This window comes from Symphalangus syndactylus, chromosome 10 (genome assembly GCF_028878055.3).
Source record: "Symphalangus syndactylus isolate Jambi chromosome 10, NHGRI_mSymSyn1-v2.1_pri, whole genome shotgun sequence".
NCBI lineage: Eukaryota > Metazoa > Chordata > Mammalia > Primates > Hylobatidae > Symphalangus > Symphalangus syndactylus.
This window is the reverse complement of record NC_072432.2, coordinates 32,746,354-32,759,203: the sequence shown is the minus strand read 5'-3', so window position 1 is coordinate 32,759,203 and position 12,850 is coordinate 32,746,354. Positions and strand designations below refer to the sequence as shown.

At 36.4% G+C, this 12,850-nt stretch overlaps 1 protein-coding gene across 1 annotated transcript in view; it reads left to right on the top strand.

Annotated features, from left to right (window-relative positions):
* The window catches only part of ARHGEF38 (Rho guanine nucleotide exchange factor 38), a 140,021-nt gene that overhangs the window by 95,803 nt on the left and 31,368 nt on the right, over positions 1-12,850 (top strand). Inside the window, exons 6-7 of the mRNA XM_055296836.2 lie at positions 9,068-9,267; positions 12,450-12,583. Of these exons, the coding sequence (XP_055152811.1) occupies positions 9,068-9,267; positions 12,450-12,583 (334 nt within the window). The remainder of the gene's footprint in view (positions 1-9,067; positions 9,268-12,449; positions 12,584-12,850) is intronic.

Below are 12,850 nucleotides of genomic sequence, written 5' to 3'. Positions count from 1 at the left end.
AAGACCCATCAGTGTGCTGTATTCAGGAAACCCATCTCACGTGCAGAGACACACACAGACTCAAAATAATGGGATGGAGAAAGCTCTGTCAAGCAAATGGAAAACAAAAAAAGGCAGGGGTTGCAATCTTGGTCTTGGATAAAATAGATTTTAAACCAACAAAGATGAAAAGAGACAAAGAAGGCCATTATATAATGGTAAAGGGATCAATTCAACAAGAAGAGCTAACTATCCTAAATATACATGCACCCAACACAGGAGCACCCAGATTCATAAAGAAAGTCCTGAGTGACCTACAAAGGGACTTAAACTCCCACACAATAATAATGGGAGATTTTAACACCCCACTGTCAACATTAGGCAGATCAACAAGACAGAAAGTTAACAAGGATATCCAGGAATTGAACTCAGCTCTGCACCAAGTGGACCTAATAGACATCTACAGAACTCTCCACCCCAAATCAACAGAATATACATTTTTTTCAGCACCACACCACACCTATTCCAAAATTGACCACATAGTTGGAAGTAAAGCTCTCCTCAGCAAATGTAAAATAACAGAAATTATAACAAACTGTCTCTCAGACCACAGTGCAATCAAACTAGAACTCAGGATTAAGAAAATCACTCAAAACTGCTCAACTACATGGAAACTGAACAACCTGCTCCTGAATGACTATTGGGTATATAATGAAATGAAGGCAGAAATAAAGATGTTCTTTGAAACCAATGAGAACAAAGACACAACATACCAGAATCTCTGGGACACATTCAAAGCAGTGTGTAGAGGGAAATTTATAGCACTAAATGCCCACAAGAGAAAGCAGGAAAGATCCAAAATTGACACCCTAACATCACAATTAAAAGAACTAGAAAAGCAAGAGCAAACACATTCAAAAGCTAGCAGAAGACTAGAAATAACTAAAATCAGAGCAGAACTGAAGGAAATAGAGACACAAAAAACCCTTCAAAAAACTAATGAATCCAGGAGCTGGTTTTTTGAAAAGATCAACAAAATTGATAGACCACTAGCAAGACTAATAAAGAAGAAAAGAGAGAAGAATCAAATAGATGCAATAAAAAATGAAAAAGGGGATATCACCACCGATCCCACAGAAATACAAGCTACCATCAGAGAATACTACAAACACCTCTCTGCAAATAAACTAGAAAATCTAGAAGAAATGGATAAATTCCTCGACAAATACACCCTCCCAAGACTAAACCAGGAAGAAGTTGAATCTCTGAATAGACAAATAACAGGCTCTGAAATTGTGGCAATAATCAATAGCCTACCAACCAAAAAGAGTCCAGGACCTGATGGATTCACAGCCGAATTCTACCAGAGGTACAAGGAGGAACTGGTACCATTCCTTCTGAAACTATTCCAATCGACAGAAAAAGAGGGAATCCTCCCTAACACATTTTATGAGGCCAGCATCGTCCTGATACCAAAGCCAGGCAGAGACATAACCAAAAAAGAGAATTTCAGACCAATATCCTTGATGAACATTGATGTAAAAATCCTCAATAAAGTACTGGTAAACCGAATCCAGCAGCACATCAAAAAGCTTATACACCATAATAAAGTGGGCTTCATCCCTGGAATGCAAGGCTGGTTCAACATACGCAAATCAATAAATGTAATCCAGCATATAAACAGAACCAAAGACGAAAACCACATGATTATCTCAGTAGATGCAGAAAAGGCCTTTGACAAAATTCAACAGCCCTTCATGCTAAAAACTCTCAATAAATTAGGCACTGATGGGACGTATCTCAAAATAATAAGAGCTATCTATGACAAACCCACAGCCAATATCATACTGAATGGGCAAAAACTGGAAGCATTCCCTTTGAAAACTGGCACAAGACAGGGATGCCCTCTCTCACCACTCCTATTCAACATAGTACTGGAAGTTCTGGCCAGGGCAATCAGGCAGGAGAAGGAAATAAAGGGTATTCAACTAGGAAAAGAGGAAGTCAAATTGTCCCTGTTTGCAGATGACATGATTGTATATCTAGAAAACCCCACTGTCTCAGCCCAAAATCTCCTTAAGCTGATTAGCAACTTCAGCAAAGTCTCAGGATACAAAATCAATGTACAAGAATCACAAGCATTCTTGTACACCAGTCAAGACAGAGAGCCAAATCATGAGTGAACTCCCATTCACAATTGCTTCAAAGAGAATAAAATACCTAGGAATCCAACTTACAAGGGATGTGAAGGACCTCTTCAAGGAGAACTACAAACCACTACTCAATGAAATAAAAGAGGATACAAACAAATGGAAGAATATTCCATGCTCATGGGTAGGAAGACTCAATATCGTGAAAATGGCCATACTGCCCAAGGTAATTTATAGATTCAATGCCATCCCCATCAAGCTACCAATGACTTTCTTCACAGAATTGGAAAAAACTACTTTCAAGTTCATATGGAACCAAAAAAGAGCCCGCATCACCAAGTCAATCCTAAGCCAAAAGAACAAAGCTGGAGGCATCACGCTACCTGACTTCAAACTATACTACAAGGCTACAGTAACCAAAACAGCATGGTACTGGTACCAAAACAGAGACGTAGATCAATGGAACAGAACAGAGCCCTCAGAAATAATGTCACATATCTACAACTATCTGATCTTTGACAAACCTGACAAAAACAAGAAATGGGGAAATGATTCCCTATTTAATAAATGGTGCTGGGAAAACTGGCTAGTCATATGTAGAAAGCTAAAACTGGATCCCTTTCTTACACCTTATACAAAAATTAATTCAAGATGGATTAAAGACTTAAATCTTAGACCTAAAACCATTAAAACCCTACAAGAAAACCTAGGCAATACCATTCAGGACATAGGCATGGGCAAGGACTTCATGTCTAAAACACCAAAAGCAATGGCAACAAAAGCCAAAATTGACAAATGGGATCTCATTAAACTAAAGAGCTTCTGCACAGCAAAAGAAACTACCATCAGAGTGAACAGGCAACCTACAGAATGGGAGAAAATTTTTGCAACCTACTCATCTGACAAAGGGCTAATATCCAGAATCTACAATGAACTCAAACAAATTTACAAGAAAAGAACAAACAACCCCATCAAAAAGTCGGCAAAGGACATGAACAGACACTTCTCAAAAGAAGACATTTATGCAGCCAAAAAACACATGAAGAAATGCTCATCATCACTGGCCATCAGAGAAATGCAAATCAAAACCACAATGAGATACCATCTCACACCAGTTAGAATGGCCATCATTAAAAAGTCAGGAAACAACAGGTGTTGGAGAGGATGTGGAGAAATAGGAACACTTTTAGACTGTTGGTGGGACTGTAAACTAGTTCAACCATTGTGGAAGTCAGTGTGGCGATTCCTCAGGGATCTAGAACTAGAAATACCATTTGACCCAGCCATCCCATTACTGGGTATATACCCAAAGGACTATAAATCATGCTGCTATAAAGACACATGCACACGTATGTTTGTTGTGGCACTATTCACAACCACAAAGAGTTGGAACCAACCCACATGTCCAACAACAGTAGACTGGATTAAGAAAATGTGGCACATATACACCATGGAGTACTATGCAGCCATGAAAAATGATGAGTTCCTGTCCTTTGTTGGGACTTGGATGAAACTGGAAAACATCATTCTCAGTAAACTATCGCAAGGTCAAAAAACCAAACACCGCATGTTCTCACTCATATGTGGGAATTGAACAGTGAGAACTCATGGACACAGGAAGGTGAACATCACACTCTGGGGACTGTTGTGGGTTGGGGAGAGGGAGGAGGGACAGCATTAGGAGATATACCTAATGCTAAATGACGAGTTAATGGGTGCAGCAAAACAATATGGCACATGGATACATATGTAACAAACCTGCACATTGTGCACATGTACCCTAAAACCTAAAGTATAATAATAAAAATAAATAAATAAAAAATAATATAAAAAAAAGAAACAACATAAAAAAAAAGAACTTTGTATCTGAAATACTTCTCTTTTACTCTCACACTTGGTTTATAGTTTGATTGGTATCGAATTCTAAATTGGAAACCATTCACCTTCAGAATTTAGAAGTAATTCTTTATCATTTTCTAGCTTTCAGAGTTGCTATTAGAAATCTGAAACATTCTGATTCCTAATTATGCATTTATACCTACGTGCTTATTTCTTTTTTTGAAGGATTATAGAGTCTTCTTTTTGTCCTTAGCACTCTGAAGTTAATGAATTCCAAGCTGTGACTCCATTTCTTCCATTGTGCTGGATACTTAGGGAGAGTTCTTTCAACCTGCAAATTCCTGTCTTTTTCTTGAATTATTTCGCTCACTATTTACTCCTCATATTTGCTTTGTTTTACCTTTCTATGATTCTTATTAGTAGATGATGAACTTCCTAGACCAGTCATCTAATTTTCTCATTTTTTTCTATTTTCTATTATTTTGTGTGTTTGTTCTTCTCTTTGGAAAGTTTCAAGACATTATCTCCAACACTTGTAAGAATTAGACACTTTCTTAAACAGATTTTCAATGGACCCTCTTTATTTTGGTATCCAGCCCCTCATTCCCTATTTCCGTGGGTGACCAGTGACTGTAATTGATTAACATTTGCAAAATGATTAAACATTGCCTCACCATTTCACTGGTTCTCTCTGGTCTGTTACATCCGTTACTATTCATTTATCTCTTTTATGTATTCTAATTTAATAATTATTATGATGTATTTATTTTCACTATTATCTTTTATTTATGACAAATGCTGTTTGTTTATTTGTGTAACAATATACAGTTTCCTTTAAAATTGACTTAGGTGTTTTAAAAGGAGAGTAAATTGAAAAAAACTCAGTAGCAGCATAAATGCTTGTGGCTACTGTAAAATAAATATTAAATTTAGGATGCTTGTGATCACGAAATAAAGGAAATTCAAAGTAATACAGTTAATAGTTACATAATTATTCTTTTTTTTACTTATTTTTTCCTTCCCATTAAGAAATATAGATATGCTGCATGTTGAATATCTACTTTTTTTGTTTTTCAGCATAATCTTTATATTATTTAAAAGTCATTTTAATTTTCACTGTACTTTTTTCTTGTATTTGATGTGAAACTCTGCAGCAAAGCTGGATGCTGCTAAAACAAAGCCAGCTGTGTTTACTTGACTTTGTAAAGACCCAAAAATAATTTGTAATGAGATTAGTTTAGCTACTTTTGGCACTAAATACTTGCCAAAGGATTTATGATAAGACAGAGGAAGATGAAATAGAATTACAAATTAATAAGTAGTTTAGTTTTTGGCCCAATATGTATGAGCAATTGTTACACATTTGTTTACTTACTGTGGGGAGTCATGGGATAATTGACTTCCTGGCTGAGATGGGTTATATCACACATAGGACTCATCTGTCTTGCATGGTTATCAGAACTGTATCTTACTGTGGGAGATTAGATGGGGTGAATTTTGTGGCACTGAAAGCGTGGAGTATTATTATCTTATAACACTCTCTCTATCTTTTCTATCATATTGCTTGTCTGTGCGATGCAGATATCTGAATATCATTGCTCATCACTTGGGCAACTCTCTCAAGTATATCTCCAGACACAAAAGTGTCTGGGAGATTTCTCATTTTTGAGAATGCCTTTTTTAAGATTTGTATTTATGACTTTTTTAGGAGAAACAACAATCATTTATAATTACTATTACTGTCATTTGAAATGCGCCTCTGCCCAGCCGCCTGGTCTGGGAGGTCTACCACGGAGGCCAGACACAGTGTGGGGGCTGGACATGGTGGCTCACGCCTGTAGTCCCAGCACTCTGGGAGGCCGAGGCGGGTTGATCACTCGAGGCTAGGAGTTCGAGACCAGCCTGGCCAACATGGCGAAACATATGAAAAATACAACAGACAAACCAACCAACCAACCCAGCAATAACAGAACAGGTCTACCCTGGAGTCATATTCTAATTTTTTCTATTTTCCTCCCTTTCTGATTCTTTATCCCACTTTCTTTTTCTTCCTCTTCCTTCTCCTTCTTCTTTGTCAAAGACATAGAGGATTGAGTTATTATCATTGATCCATACAAAGTCCCTCTCTCATTTATTTTCTTTAATTCCCACCCCCCATTTCTATTCCCCATCTTCCCATGTGCAACCTTCTTAATATGTTTGATATGCATCTTTTTGTTTGTATGTATTTTTAGAAAATGTTTATTGTTTTGTGTGCAAAAAAAAAATTAATTAAAAGAAATAAAAACAACAACAACAACAAAAAAAGAAATACAAAAGGGAGAGATAGAACTTTGATCCCAAAGAGTGATGAAAAAAAAGTAATGATACAATCTAGACACAACAGAGCCTAAGATGGTTTTTTGATAGATCTGGATAAGAAAGAAATGAGGGCAGTTCTTAACATTTAAAGTTAAAGTTCTTAACATTTTACTTCCCATTCATTCTGTGAGGCATAGAAGAAACTACTGAAGGATGTACTCCACCAAAATGAGGAAGAACCAACATAGGAAAGAGGCAAAGAGAATCTCCAGGATGATAGGAGGGGAATTCCTACAAGATGGCTGCACATCTGGGTTTTTGGTTTTTATAATTAAAAATAAAAGCACAAATATAACAAAAGACCAAACTAATAAACTGTTTTATTAAAGTTGAGTTTATATTGATTTAAATGTTTGATTATATTTATATGTTGATAGTCTTTTAGTGATTTTAAAAGATTAAATAAGTTAACATTTGATAATAAAAACTTGGAAGAAATTCTGATTATATTCATATAGATAATATGATTTCCTCTAATCAAGTTAATACCTTTCATATCCTTGACTTGTTTCTTATTTAAGGGAATTATTTCTACTTTCTACTTAAGTGACTAAACTGTTGTATTATTGAAGAATCTCTGCTTACGATATAAAAGAAAATGTCCTTCATATTTAAAGGTTTTGCTACTGATACACCATCAGTTAGAAAATATCTTTTGGGTTTTTTGTTAGTTTTTTTTTTTCAGTATAAATACTGAAAACGGTTTTCAGTATTTATAATAGATTTATTTTTAAAATCTACTTCAGTCAGTCCTCTGGGAAACCAATAAACAATCTCTCCTTCCTTCCATCTTTCCGAGTCTCTCTTTTACCTTCTTTCTGCCTCCTTCCCCTCTGTCACTTTCTCTCCTTACCTTCCTTTTTTTCTTCCTTAAGAGATTTGGTGCAAATAGGTATGAAGTAGAAGATACAGCCTATTAAAGCAACTCTTTACTCCCTTACAGACCTTTCATATTTATTCTGGTTTTCTTTTTAAAAAAATATTGCCTTTGGGTTTGCGTTAGTCTTTGTCTCTCTTATGCTATCATCATTTTCTCTGCATGTGAACAAAATTCCTCAGTCATTTATTCATGTTTTTGGAAAAAACTTTCAGTATAAGATAAAAGCACATTACAGAAAATCTGAGAACTCTATGATTTCTCAGTCCACAAATATGCATTGAGAGAATACTGTATGCCATGCGGGAGATAGAGTGGCAACAGGGAAACTGATCATAAACTGGTAAATATGGAAACAAGATGATTCCAGATAGTGATAAATGATATGATAAAATCAAGTGGAGAGATGTGATAGTGACTAGTGTATGTTTGTGAATGTATGTGCATGTGTATTTCTGCACATGTGTGCATGTACATGTGATAATACATTCTTTTGTTTCTCATTTACCAAATGAATTGAATTAGATGGTCTCTAAGATTCCTTCCTACTTTTTTTTTTTTTTTTTTTGCGACAGGCTCTCACTCTGTTGCCCAGGCTGGAGTGCAGCAGCTTGCTGCAGCCTCGACCTCCCCAGCTTAAGCAATCTTCCCACCTCAGCCTCCCAAGTATCTGAGACTACAGGTGCCTGCCACCATGCCTGGCTAACTTCTGTATTTTTTTCTAGAGACTGGGTTTTGCCATGCTGCCCAGGCTGGTCTTGAACTCCTGGGCCCAAGTAATCTGCCTGCCTTGGCCTCCCAAAGTGCTGGGATTACAGGCCCGAGCCACTGTGCCTGGCCCCCGACCCTTTCTAGTGATGCAACTTTTCTAATTTTGTTTAACATTTTTATAGCTGTTTTACTATTCTAATAATATGGTCAGTCATTTATCCATAGTAATACTTTAAAAAATTATTGAAGTATAAAACATCCACCTATTGGGATTTGAAAACAGTGTCTGTATTTCCTATCTTCAGTGTATCTTTATTGGTCTCTGCATAAAGAGGCTTTTAGAAATCACTGCCTTCTGTCTGAATGATCAATGAGAGTGGGCTAGACAATGGCATGACCAAGCTTGTAGCTTCTTCCCCTACTGTGAACTGCCTAACCAGTTGGAATGGCTCCAACCTCATCTCAGAAGCTGCTAAAGGAAAAGTTAGGCAAGAGTCTCGCTTTTGTGTAGTCATTTGAAGATTTGTTGACTAAGAATTCCACATGGAATGTCACTGTGTGATAGCAATGATTAGTGACAGGGATGGTAATAACAATAACTAGAGAATGACCACATTTATCAGAAGTCCCTTCTGGGGACAATGGTAGAGCCTCCAAAACATGGTAAATGCAACTTCTCAATTTGGTGGAAGAGAGAGGCCAAGAATTCCTTTTGACTACACCTTGCAAGTCTCTGTTTAGATTTTTAAATGGTTATTCTCCTCAATAATAATCACAAAAATGCCATCAGAAAAATGCATTTTTCTTTGTTGTCATAGTAAAATACATGCTGAAATTGTTTCCCATTATATTATAAAGCCGATTATAAAAATCCTTGTAAACCATACATGGCATATGGATGAAAATCATGCTTTGGGACCATTTGGTGGAAAGATATACTTGTTGCTTTCAGGTTTTTGCTTCAGAGTAGGGTCTTTCAGACTTGCTTCTTTCTGTCATCTTTTGCTCTTGCTTTTATTTAGAAATTTTAGATATACAAATGGAAAAAAAAGAGAAAATGTTTTAGAAGTAATAATAAAAACACACAAAAATGAAAATGTGTTAATAAAACATATGTTTGTGAAACTGATATTATTTATCTGTATTGTAGAGGCAAACCAAACTTATTGGACATGGGCTCTTTGATGATCAAACCAATTCAACGTGTGATGAAATACCCCCTATTACTGTGTGAACTTCGGAATTCCACCCCTCCCTCTCACCCAGATTACAGAGCACTGGACAATGCGTTTGCTGCTGTGAAGGACATTAATGTTAACATCAATGAACTTAAAAGAAGGAAAGATTTAGGTAGGAAGAGACATGATGAATTGGTTGTTTTCCATTATTGGAGTGTTCACTTTATGTTTCTGAGAATCAGAATGTTTAAGTAGTTATAGCAGCTGCAGTGAACTGATCATTTGAAATCCAGAATTAGAAGCTGGAGAGAAGAGTGTGGTTTTGTCTTGCCAACTGGGTTAAGGAGAAGATTAAGAGGCACAAAAAATGAAATTAAAAAATGAGTCAGGCAGCCATATGCTCAACTTCACTGGACCACTGCAATCCTGGTGACATATGGTGGGCTGACGAAACCCATTGCATATAGTCCTCCTGTCACTGGAGATATGTGTGGTAAGAAGGAGAAATGTCCACATTGCAGCAGCAGTGGGAAGCAAATGCAGAAAGCACCCAGGAAAGGGGCAGATCCAGGTGACAGAGGCCATCTAGTCTGTTGGATTCATTTGGTTCTGGCACACAGAGAATGGTGGTTTTGTGGCAATAATTTCTCTACTGATGTGAGCAAGTATAGTTCTTTCTAGAATTAGCAAATTATTGTTAACTATTTGTAAGCTAAAATATAAAATTAGTGTTTAATGTAAAATTTCAAAACAGAAGGGATAATTACATGGTTCCTATACATCCCAGAGGTAGTAATGCATTGAGCTAGGCTGCGGGTCCTCCCTCAGTGTGATTTGTGTTCATATAAGTTCTTAGTTGGTGTTGTACTGCTAGTATTAAATCTCAGTTTGACATTAAAGCCACAGCAGGACTTTAGAGCTAAATGGCCTAATCACTTTATTTATTTTTGTTTTATTTTCTCATATTTATTTTGAAAGTCATATATTTGTATTGGTAAATTAAAAAGAAAGGTGTAGAGTAAAAAGTAAATGTTATGGAGTAAGAAAACTCCATGAACAAAATGAAGAGATAGTACACAAAGGATCACTGTCCAGACTATATAATCACTGATATTAAATCAATACAAAAACATTGTAATACAAAAAGGTTAATAATAAAAAGAAGCAATTCACAGTTTTAAAATTCAAAGCTTCCTTTATACTCAGGGAAATGTAATCATTGAAATCACACTAACATACCATTTCCAGTCCAAGAGACTGGGGGGAAAAAGTAATGAATACGCTAAATGTTTAATCTCAATCTACAGGTGAGAATGTACTTGGAATCACTGGTTTAGAGAACAACTTGACAATGCCTAGTAAAGTTGAAGATGCATGCACCAGAGACTCAGAAAATGAATTTCTAAGTATTTGCCCAAGAGAGATTCTTGCCCATGTGCTCAAAGAGAGATGTACTGGTAACTAGCATTGTTCATAAATGCAAATAAAAAAGACACATTAATCCAGATAGTGGATAGATAAACTGCATATTATACACTACAATACCACAAGAAGATAAAAATTAACTAAATAAAAAAGTAGGCTTATCAACGGGTTAATCTCAAAAACACAATCCAGAGGGTTTTTTTTTTTTTAAGTAAATTTGCAAGTGGTAGAAGAATATGTGCAATATGATACTATTTTATAAAGTTTTAAAACATTCAAAATGTATTTTGTAATTCCAAACATCCACAGTAAAAGCATAAAAATAGATACAGATATTATAAGCCCCATTATTTAGGATAACAATTCCCTTTTGGGATCATACATGGAGATCAGGGTGCCTCAACTGTTAGGTGAGTTGTTTTAAAAATAAGAAGACTGGAAACAAAGCAAAATGTTAAGACTGGACAAGGATTTGGATAATGGCTGTTACATTATTCTTTATGTTTTTCTGTTTGCTTAAACTATTTCAAAGTTTTGTAGAGTAAAATTCTTCCCTTCCCACCATGATTCCAGTTTGCATAGCTATCATTTTATTGTTTTCTTCAGACGTACTATATCTTCTTTTCTCTTTTCTTCTTTCTCTCTCTCTTCCTCTCCCTCTCTCCCTTTTCCTTCTTTCCATACTTCTTGCAACATATATGGTACTACAGTTTGCTTTTTTAAAAACTTAATTGTATATCATGAACATTCTTTCAATTAATATTGCCTTCTTTTTAATGTTTCCATAGCATTTTATTTATGAATATATCATTATTTATTAAACTATTTCTCTAAGGTTAAACATTTAGATGTTCCTAATACCTTGCTGTTAGAAAAAAATGCTCTAGCAAATAAAACTTTGTATACTTGATTATGGAAAGCAGATTTCTCTGCATGAACTTCCTGGTAATAGACTATGAATATTTTCCTTTTTGTTAGTTTCTGCCAAATTGTTTTCTACAAAAATGTGTTGGTTTAATCCTCATCAGCAGTCTGTAAGATTGTCCATCTCCCTACACCTTTACCAACACTGAATGTTAGAGGCGTTTAATGTTTTCAACATTATGAAAGGTGAAAATGATTGCAAAGATAAGTAAGTGAAGCTCAGAGAGGTTATTCAGCTTGCCCCAAATCTCTCAGCCAGTGAAGAGCTGCTGTAGGATCTGAGGTCTCCTTACATTGGGTACAGTTGTCTTTTCTTTTCTTTCTTTTTCTTTTTCTTTTTCTTTTTTTTTTTTTTTTTTTTTTTGAGACAGAGTCTTGCTCTGTCATCCATGCTGGAATGCAGTGGCATGATCTCGGCTCACTGCAACCTCTGCCTCCCAGGTTCAAGAGATTGTCCTGCCTCAGCCTCCCAAGTACCTGGGACTACAGGCGCGCACCACCATGCCAGGTTAATTTTTGTATTTTTAGTAGAGAAGAGGTTTTGCCATGTTAGCCAGGCTGATCTCAAACTCGTGACCTCATGATCCACCCACCTCGGCCTCCGAAAGTGCTGGGATTACAGGCGTGAGCCACCGTGCCCGACTGAGTTGTCTTTTCATTAGTTAGATCTTGATTCCCCATTCCAGAGGCCTCAGACAATAAATGTATTATCTGAGACGAGAGGGAGAACTTTTTTCTAGTATCAGGGGTTTCTTTAATATTGTAGATAAATCAAACTTGAGCCTTGAGGGGCTTTTGTCCTTGTTTCTGGAGGTCAGTGGGGTGGGTGCCTGACTGGGACGTGGTTGGGCAGTGGAGCTGGAGCATATGGCCTCTGCAGCAGAGGCTCAAAAATCATATACATCTTTATCTTGAATATAAATACTCATCTTGAAAACTTTGGGTGAATTGCACACTTTCTATGCTGCATGTGTTCAGCTATGTTATTACATTCTTCCTTTTCAGTTCTAAAATACAAGAAGAATGACGAGGATGAATCACTTAAAGACAAATTGTCTAAACTAAATATTCATTCAATTAGCAAGAAATCAAAAAGAGTGACAAATCATCTGAAGATTCTGACCAGAGGAGAATCACAGGTAATTTTTCTTCTTGGACCACCCACCTTTTCCCAGTGAACATGAATGCTGATATTTTTGTGAGGTTTTGTTTTGTGAGTACTGAGAATCAAGGTAATTGCCCTATGTTGATCTCTTGTCTCCCTCTCTCTCTCTCTCTCTTTGTGTGTCTAGAAAATAGGGGTGGGAGTGGGAATAGGATTGACACTGTCTTAGCTGTGGTGCTTCTACTCAAGAAACAGACAAAAGAAAGACATGGACATGGGACATAAGGCTGCCCCAGGAGTC